The following is a 10,000-nucleotide window of genomic DNA, read 5'->3' on the forward strand; positions in this document are numbered from 1 at the left end:
TAATGAAACCTTTCTTTGCAATTAGAGAGGTCAAGCATTTGCTGTAGTTCTTGACCAGTTTTGCACACATGGTAGCAGGTATTTCGGCCCACTTTTCCTTGTAGATCGCTAGATCTATCATGCTTTGGGGCTGTGGCTAGCAACATAGACCTTCCACTCCCTCCACAGATTTTGTATTGGGTTTAGGTCTGGAGACTAGACCACTCCAGGACCTTGAACTGCTTTTTACAGGACCACTCCTTAGTTGCCCGGGTGGTGTGTTTAGGGGTCATTGTCATGCTGGGATACCCAGCCACGTTCCATCATCAATACTCTCAGGGAGGGGAGGAGGTTTTTGCCCAAAATCTCACAATACATGGCCCCATTCATCTTCTCCCTAATACCGATCAGTCATGTTATCCCCTTTGTAGAAAAGCAGCCCCAAAGCATGACGTTTCCACTCCCATGCTTCACAGTGGGTATGGTGTTCTTGGGATGCCACTCAGCCTTCTTCCTCCAAAGACGGCAAGTGGAGTTTTTACCAACAGGGTCAATATTGGTCGCATCTGACCACATGACATTCTCCCAATCCTCCTCTGGATCATCCAAATAATCACTGGCAAACTTTAGACCGGCCTGGACATGTGCTGGCTTAAGCAGGGTCACCTTTCGGGCACTGTAGGATTTGAATCCATGGTGTGTTACAATGGTATCCTTTGTGATTGTGGTCCCAGCTGACTTCAGGTCATTGTCCAGGTCCCTCTGTGTTGTTTTGGGCTGATGCCCCACCACTCTCAAGAAGAAGAAGAATCACCTTTTATTGTCATTAACATGCATGCATGTACATGAAATTTGTTCTCTGCATTTAACCCATCACAGTGAACATATACACATGTTAGTGGAACACAATGGAGCAGGGGGCAGCTGAAGCACCCGGGGAGCATTTCGGGGTTTCAGTGTCTTGCTCAAGGACACCACAGCCGTGAGTCCGGGGGATTTTGGTGGATGGTCCAGTCGGGGTCTTGAACCTAGGTCCCCCACTGTGGCAGGCGATGATCTTAGCCATTGGGCCACAGCTGATCAAGATCACTGACACCCCACGAGGTAAGATCTTACATGGAGCATCAGGTCGAGTGAGATTGTCAGTTGTTTGCCTATTTTAGAGTACCTCATCAAAGCCTTGTGCAGGTCTACAATTTTGTCCCTGGTGTACTTAGACAGCTCTCTGGTCTTGGCCATGGTGGAGAGGTTGGAGTTTGACTGTTTGACAGTGTGGACAGGTGTCTTTTATACAGATATGGAGTTCAAACAGGTGTCAGTAATACAGGTAACGTGTGGAGGATAGACGAGCTTCTTAAAGATGAAGTACCAGGTCTGTGAGAGCCAGAATTCTTGTTGGTTGGTAGGTGTCTAAACGTTTATTTTTTTCGCAAGAATATATCATACAATGTGGTTTCATGGATTGTTTTCCCCACATTCTGTCTCTTTCAGTTGAAGTGTGCATATGATGAATATTACAGACCTCTCTCATCTTTTTAAGTGGGACAACTTGCACAATTAGTGGCTGTCCCAAAACCTTTTTTCCCCTCACTGCAATGAAAAAGGTACCGTATTTTCACGACCATAAGGCGCACTTAAAAGTCGTAAATTTTCTCCAAAATGGACGGGGCGTCTTATAATGCGGCGTGCCTTATGTGTGCACCGAGTTCCAAAATCTATAAATGTTGTTGTGTGATGAGCGCTCCGCTTAACTGACTGGGAGCATTTCCTGCCGACACGATGCTTATACAGAGGAAAAGCGGACGTGGGTGAGGACAGCATGCGGACATAAAGGGGGAAGGGTGAGCGTGAAGGAGGATGCTAAAGACACGTCCCCAGTAGGTGTATAGCGCTGGTCAAGCCAGCCTCCACTCGTAAAGTAGCAATCAAGCCAGCCGCCCCTAATTTCTAATAATTTCTAATTCTAATAATACTAGGCAAGCTTCCCAATTATACATTAAAAAATGTAATTTAGTTTTCAGAGACTTTTATTTTGAAATACAAAGCACTATATAAGTGCAGTCCATTTACCATTTATTTTTCCTAAGATATCAAATCAACTACATTTTGTAATGTATCTCAAGATTCAAATTAACTTTGCTGGTTGCATTCCTTAACCGAAGAGCACTGACGTCCGCATTATTGAGAAGCTTTTATTTTGAAGCTGGCTTTCGCTGCGAGTTGGCGACCTATTACCGTAATGCCTAGTATGAACAAAATTAGGGGCGACTGGCTTGACTGCTACTTTATGAGTGGAGGCTAGCTTGACCGCAGCCGAAAATTGCAACTACAAAGAGACACGCTTACGAAGCACAGTTTAAACTGCAAGCTATCAGTTACGCGGAGGAACATGGGAATCGAGCAACCGCGAGAGAATTAAAGATCAACGAATCCGTGGTTCGCAATTGGAAGAAGCAGGAAAACGAGCTTCGCTGAGTCAAGAAGACGAAGTTGAGTTTCCGTGGAAAAAAAAGAAAAACAAAACGCGGAAACAAGGCGAGGTGGCTCGAGTTGGATTCATGAGCAAAGACCAGCCGGGAGAAGCATCTCTACAGTCACCATTCGACTGAGTGCAATAACTTTGTAGCTTGCCATCACTCCGGGAGGCTTGAAGAACCGCTGGACATCCGTGTAAACAGGGCGTTCAAAGTGAAGTGAGTGGCGTGGGAGCAATGGATGACAGATGGTGAACACAGCTTTACTAAGACTAGGAGGCAGCACCGGGCGAGTTACGCCACAATTTGTGAATGGATTGTGGATGCTTGGGATAACATGTCTGCTTGCACTGTTGTTCGAGCTTTCGTAAAAGCCGGCATAATTTCCGAGGAGCCGCACGGCAAGGAGACTGACTCGAACCTGCCGTGTTTGATTGAGAACTTGCCCAGCTGTTCATTTCGGATACTGAAGATGAGGACTTTGATGTATTTGTGCATGAGGATTGATAAGAAAATAACGTGAGCACATTGTTAAATACTGCAATAAAGTACAACCGAACTTAGTTTTAGTTCCCGCTGCCTTTTTAAAAACATTGTTTTAGCGTGCATGCATGCTACCATATGTTTTATCTTGCCTGCGCCTAACATACGGTGCGCGCCTTATGTATGTGTTAAATACAGAAATAGTCAATCAATTTATTTATTTTATTATTTATTTATTTTCAAACACACACGCCGGCTGAAATAAGTATTTACCACTTCCAATGGTGCTATTGACCTGAAAATTTCCCCAAATGTTGGGAACAACCCAAGTAATCCATACATACAAAGAAAGTAGAACAAACAGTCTGGTGAACTCAATGGGTCGCAGGCTTGTTGCAGTTATTGCTAGTAACGGTTATGCCAAGAAATATTAACCGTTATTCACTAAGTTAATTTAATAATGTATGTTCCACTATTTTTGCTCACTTGAAAAGGTGCTCTATCCTGAATTGTTTAACACATCTCGATTTAAATACCATGTAATAAAAGCTGGAATTCTGAACTTTTGTCTTGTCATATTTTGATCTAAAACCCAAATGTCTTGAGGATACAACAAAAACAAAGGAATTGACCTTGCCGTTCCGATACTTTTGGAGCGTATTGTATATCAGTTTCTGTGAAGATGTGAGGGTACCAACAAAGACATTTCGAACGTTCGATAACAACAAGCCGTGGTTCGCTGCCAAACTTCAGCAACTTTACCAGGCTAAAGAAAACGCCTATCGAAGTGGGGACAGAGCGCTGTACAAATCGAGCAAGAAACCAGCTGACCAGAGATTAACGTTGCAAAGAGAAATTATGCAGAAAAACTGGGAGAAACAGTTGACTGCTAACGACTAAGTCGGTCAACAAAACCATTTTGCCTGGCAATTTACAGAAAAAAGCTTGCAAACTAATCGGGAGGAGCTTCATCATGCAACAAAACAATGACCCAAAACTCACTCCCAACACAACAAAGGTCATCATCATGGGGAAAAAGTGAAGTTCTTCAGACTGGCCAAGTCGATCACTGGACCTTAACCCAATAGAGCATGCATTTTACCTCCTGCACAGGAGACAGAAGGGAGAAACCCCCAGAAACAAACAAGAACTGAAAGAGGCTGTAGTCAAGGCCTGGAAAAGCATTTCAAATGAAGAATGCAAGATTCTTGTGAAGTCAATGGGTTGCAGGCTTGATGCAGTTATTGCAATTTATAAATTCCTTCAAAGGAATTTTGTTGCCTTCCAAGATGGAAATTGATGCCAGTGGAGTGGGCGATCGGAATATTCTTTTGAAAGAGGATGACGAGGGGCTTGACATCCCCAATTCATTTTTAACTAAAGTTTAACAAATATCAACTTAAGAATTCATCCATCAAAATGAAAGCTCTTCCATTGCTGTTTATATTGTAGCACTTCTATCAACCAACCAAGGTGTTCATGGATCAATAATTAAAAATGTACTGAAATTGTATGAAACTAATAGTGTATATTGTTGCACAACCTTTTGAGGGCTCACTGCAATCAAATGGTGTCTGTGACTGTCAAACAGACTTCTACACCAGTCGTTCACAGACAGAAAAGAAGCACCTTTTGTAAACCCACCCACTAAATGCACACAATCTAATCAAGTGCCTAGTTTTGTTATTGGACTTAGATTGGTCTGTTGGACAACTTACACTTATGGTAAACAGAAATAAAATATTGAAAGATATGATGACATATTGATGACAACGTACAACCATGCTATTCTAGCTGTTAGAATGATAGTCGTTTGAGAAATCATTTCCAACTTTGACGGAACACTAATGTCTTACGACATATACAGCATATTAAAAAACAAACAAAAAAATCAAACAGTTACCTGCTAAAACAAACAATAGTACTGAAATGATGACAAAAATACATCAGAGAAATTGCATAAAACGGAGGAAAAAAAGAGGTGAAAAGGTGGATAAGGTATCTAACTTGCCTTTGCAGAGTCCTCCCAACTGAATATTCAATTGAATATTCCCTGAGGGGTTTTGATGTCCAACTGCTGTTATCTGTTCAGCTGCCATCCTTTCAGCATGCCTTTGCCGTGCGAGTTCCGTGCGCTGAGCAATCTCTGCTTGAGTCAATGGTCTACATTTAGAAACAAACACAGTATACAAAGCCATGTAAAACATCATTGAAGTCATTGTAATGTTTATTGCCATCACATTTATCAACGGCTTTTCCAATCATAATACTCGTAGACTTGTTTAACTAAAATTACATATTTTTGTCCATCCATCCATTCTCTGTCACGCTTATCCTCACTTGGGTCGCGTGTTTACTGGAGCCTATCCCAGCTGACTTTGGGCAAGAGGCAGAGTACACCCTACACTGGATGCCAGCCAATTGCAGGACACGTACTTTGTAGACAAACAATCATTTGCAATCACATTAACACCTACGGGCAATTACGAGTCTTCAGTTAACCGATCATGTATGTTTTTGGAATGCGGGAGGAAACGCACGCAGGCACAAGGAGAACAAAATCAGCCAACAAACAAAGCCAAAATTGCATTCTGGTTGACTTCGACACTGCAACCTCAAATGACACATACATATACTGGCATATGAACACTTATTCAGATTTGACTACTGTAAAAAACTGACAGTGGCAGTAGTGAGTAGAGTTGATTGACGTCAAGAAGACAGTCAGCATTATCCATCCATTTTCTTTCACCGCTTATCCTCACTAGGGTCGCGGGTTGCCGGAGCCTATCCCAGCTATCTTAGGGCGAGGGGCGGGGTACACCACGAACCGGTCGCCAGCCAATCGCAGGGCACATATAAACAAACAACCACTCACACTCACATTCACCTACGGGCAATTTAGAGTCTTCAATCAACCTACCGTGCATGTTTTTGGGATGTGGGAGGAAACCGGAGTGCCTGGAGAAAACCCACCCAGGTACGGCATTATATAATATATAAAATATATACACATACAGTGGTGTGAAAAAGTGTTTGCCCCCTTCCTGATTTCAAATGTTTATGTTTGTCACAGTTTGTTTCCCCATCATCAAACAAATTTAAGTCAAAGACAAAACAAGTAAACACAAAATGCAGTTATTAATATTTTTTTATCCCTTAATAATAAAAAACATTTAAAAACTGCATTTTGTGTTTACTTGTGTTGTCTTTGAGTCATATTTAAATTTGTTTGATGATGGGAAACATTTAAGTGTGACAAACATGCAAAAAAAACTGGTTAGAGGGTCCACCTCACAGTTCTGAGGACCGGGGTTCAATCCCCGGCCCCGCCTGTGTGGAGTTTGCATGTTCTCCCCGTGCCTGCGCGGGTTTTCTCCGGTTTCCTCCCACATCTCAAAAGCATGCATGGTAGGTTAATTGAAGTCTCTAAATTGCCCCTAGGTGTGAGTGTGAATGGTTGTGGTTTATGTGTGCCCTGCGATTGGCTGGCAACCAGTTCAGGGTCTAACCCGCCTCCTGCCCGATGTTAGCTGGGATAGGCTCGAGCACTCGCGCGACCCTTGTGAGGATAAGCGGCTCAGAAAATGGATGGTATGATGGGAAACATTTAAGTGTGACAAACAGAAATCAGGAACGTGGCAAACACTTTTTCACACCACTGTTTGTACGTACACACATACGCGCACACACACACAGTAAATCATATTCACACATTTTTTTTGTTAAAGGAAAAAATGGTTATGGATGTCAATTTTCACACTTACCTTTGTCTGTTCTGAGGCAATGCTTTTGTGTCCACAGCAAACATCTTGGACACAAAAACTATGACCGGAGCGTTTTCATTGCTTGAGCACTGAAGAAACGCTGAAAAACACCCAAAGGAAGCATATCTAAAACAAAAATCGTTACACATACAGTACAATATGGGTTGATTCTGATAAGCCATGTTTAACAGGTAATGTATTAATTTTGGTATGTTTCTATTTCCTTGAGGTCCCCGCCCCCGGCCGGAGAGGTCGGCGGATATCTTTGCTCGTGACATAGATAAGCTCGAGAAATTCGAATGACCTGATTTCTGCCTTCTCGACAGCAAAATGTCTGGAACTCAGGAACGCGTGGAGGAATTGAATTCATATTTCACATATATACTGAGGCACCACAGAGCCAATATTACATCCTAAATACTACAAAAAGTTGGTTTGGTAAAATATGTCCCCTTTAACTTGGTACATATTCAATCGTACAAACTAAATAGGACTTTTTTTAAACTGTAGAATGCAGAGAGCATTCCGGATTTGTATTTCTCTCCTTCATTACAGGTAAAATGATATTTAATTTTGAAAGAGAAACCCATGCCTGTCTTAAGTAGTGATGCTCCGAAATGAAAATTCTTAACCGAAACTGAAAACCGAAATTGAGGAACCGCGGTCTGAAAACCGAAACGCTGAAAGACATTATCATTCAATCAATCGAACTTTATATGTAAGCGTTTTCATACAAACAAAAAAAAGTGCAACACAAAGTACTTATATAATAATAAATAAAATCCGCCAATTATTAGTAAAATTGCATTTATGGCTATGACAGCAGCGCTGCCAATCTACATAAATTCACTTTCCGAACAATTTGTGAATTTCCATATTTTAAAAATTATGTCAAGAACATTATTCTGAGACATTTATTGTAGTGTATTATTTCATTTCATTTATTGTATTTGGATCAGCATTAGCTTTGGCTAATGCCAAGACTGTTCTTCCAGGAGTCCACATCCACCCATTGTCACACAATAAGAAAAAGCAACAACAACAGTCACAAAGACCTCACAAGAATTACAACAACACTATGTAATACAATAAAAACAAATTGTATACTGTTCACAACATAATTATTTATTTATTATTTATTGCATCAACCTTGTAATGGCGGACACATTTGCAGCCAAATGTCTTGCATGGTATTTTTGTATTTCCTGTATCCACTATTGCTGATGAATTTATGTAGATTTCCCCATTGTGGGACTAACAAAGGCTATATTATAAACATTTATTATATTAATATACTTTAAAATTATAGTTTCATGCTCTCAAGTGACGTAGAAGAGGTGACGTACTAATTCGTTTCCAGTTTCCGGTCACTGTATGTCTATCTAGCACTGTATATAACAATATTTTCCTCTATCAACATATAGTAATTTGCCTGCTAGTTTGCTCTTCAAAGTTAGTTAATCTCCGCTATATAATGCAGTTCCTGCCAGACCAATGTGTACTAGACAACTCAATCACTTATTTTGGTGTTTTGCTGTGTCATGTGATAGCTTAGCTATTAGCATGGTGCTTTCTCGTCTAACCTATCCTTCGTTATTACGATACTTGTCTAAAAGTGTCGTTCATTTGATGTTATTGAGGCGATGATTAGTGACATATGATGCGCTGACAACGGACGCGGCTCGGCATCGTATTTAGCCACGTTAGCCGTAGCTCGTAGATAGCTGGGGCAGCTGCCTCAAAATAGCATGCAACAAGCATTCCACCCACGAACAGCGGAAAGCAGTGAGGTTGGGCAACAACAGGGGTGCTCTGTTTGGGCTAGTAGCCACTAGCATGATGACGGAAAAAGCCACACAGTTATCAACATTCTTCGCAACATGCAAATTTGAATGATTACAGTAACAAAAGACATTCATCTTTGTTATTAATGTGTGATTATGTTACTAGTAGTTTTTTCAAAGCATGTGTTACTTAACATTTATGCTTATTTCACATTTATGGTTGATTGATGGCACTATAGTAATACGTCATTATGAAACCTTGAGTGTAGGGTGTGTGTCATAACGTGACCTCCCAGTCAATTCAACTGGATATTCAGCAATGCGCTATAAGCTATTACTTGGTAATAGTAAATGATTCTTTACTCTGAGGTCTACACACTCACGCACGCCATCCGTCAAGTGTGTTCAACATGTCACGTTATGTGTGTGACATGTTATTTCAGTAGTTTTATTTCGGTGAAAAAAGGCTTTAGGTCCGAAACTTTCTTTTGAGCTGTTTTTGGCCGAAACATTTCGGCGGCTGAAATTTTAGTGCATCACTATTCTTCAGTACTGCATACTATTTTTATTTTTTACTTTGTTATAATATGATTTAAGAAAAAGAAAATGGTAAACAACAATGCATACAAATCCTTCACATCAATAGTTTGAGCCAGCGGCGGCACAGAACAGAAAAGAAAAGGGACAGTAGATGTGTTCATCATACCATTTTTCAGTTCCTGTGTCCTCTCAGGCAAGGTGTCAAATCTTCGCACTCCTACACTCATCAGTTTCTCCACCCTCTCTGCTGCTATTTGTAATGGGCTAGGAAGCTTATTACATACCATTGCTAGAGCCAGTGTTAAAGAACTATCCCAACTAATATCATAAAAAGGGCATGAAAAAAACAGTACAGCAAATAATTACATAACTTAAAAAAGGATACAGAGGACAGCCTGAGACACTGGTAACCACTGGCTGCATATAGCAGAAAGAAGGACTTTAGGGTCAGAATGGCGAGAATCCCTGGCCATGACGCTGATGCCAAGTGATGCTAGCACCTTCTCAACCTTCTCCTTGTCTCTGTTAACAAAAAGACTCACAGATTGGCAAAGGATAATAAACAGGTGCATCTCAATAAATTAGAATTAGAAAACTTCATGTACTTCTGTCGTTCAATTCAAAAACCCAGACTATATAGATTCACTACACAAAGTAAACAAAAAATAATACAATTGCAGGGATCTCATTTGATGTGCATCCTGCATTTGAGACGCACAAAAATTAACAGGGACACATCAAGTGATTTCAATCTGCAGCCGTAGACGCGAGGCTTAAAACCCACCTTACGTATGTGTGTGTGTTGGTTAAGAGCTTCCACACACCGGGACCCCTCACCTGTCTCTTCGTGCCTGACTCCACTCAGAAGTACTTCAATGGGCCCATAACTCCAAACTAACCTGTCATTCCGGAATCACCCAAACCATTAATTTCATTCAACACCCGTGAGTTCGTCCTAGCCTGCTCCGTCTGT

At 41.1% G+C, this 10,000-nt stretch overlaps 1 protein-coding gene across 3 annotated transcripts in view; it reads right to left on the reverse strand.

Moving 5' to 3' along the window:
- efl1 (elongation factor like GTPase 1) overlaps positions 1–10,000 on the reverse strand; it is a 59,593-nt gene that overhangs the window by 26,716 nt on the left and 22,877 nt on the right. For all 3 annotated transcript variants that reach the window (XM_061670580.1, XM_061670581.1, XM_061670582.1), the window contains 4 exons: positions 9,413–9,549; positions 9,194–9,316; positions 6,704–6,803; positions 4,948–5,099 (listed from right to left, as the gene is read on the reverse strand). In XM_061670580.1, the coding sequence (XP_061526564.1) occupies positions 4,948–5,099; positions 6,704–6,803; positions 9,194–9,316; positions 9,413–9,549 (512 nt within the window). The remainder of the gene's footprint in view (positions 1–4,947; positions 5,100–6,703; positions 6,804–9,193; positions 9,317–9,412; positions 9,550–10,000) is intronic.

This window comes from Phycodurus eques, chromosome 2 (assembly GCF_024500275.1).
Source record: "Phycodurus eques isolate BA_2022a chromosome 2, UOR_Pequ_1.1, whole genome shotgun sequence".
NCBI lineage: Eukaryota > Metazoa > Chordata > Actinopteri > Syngnathiformes > Syngnathidae > Phycodurus > Phycodurus eques.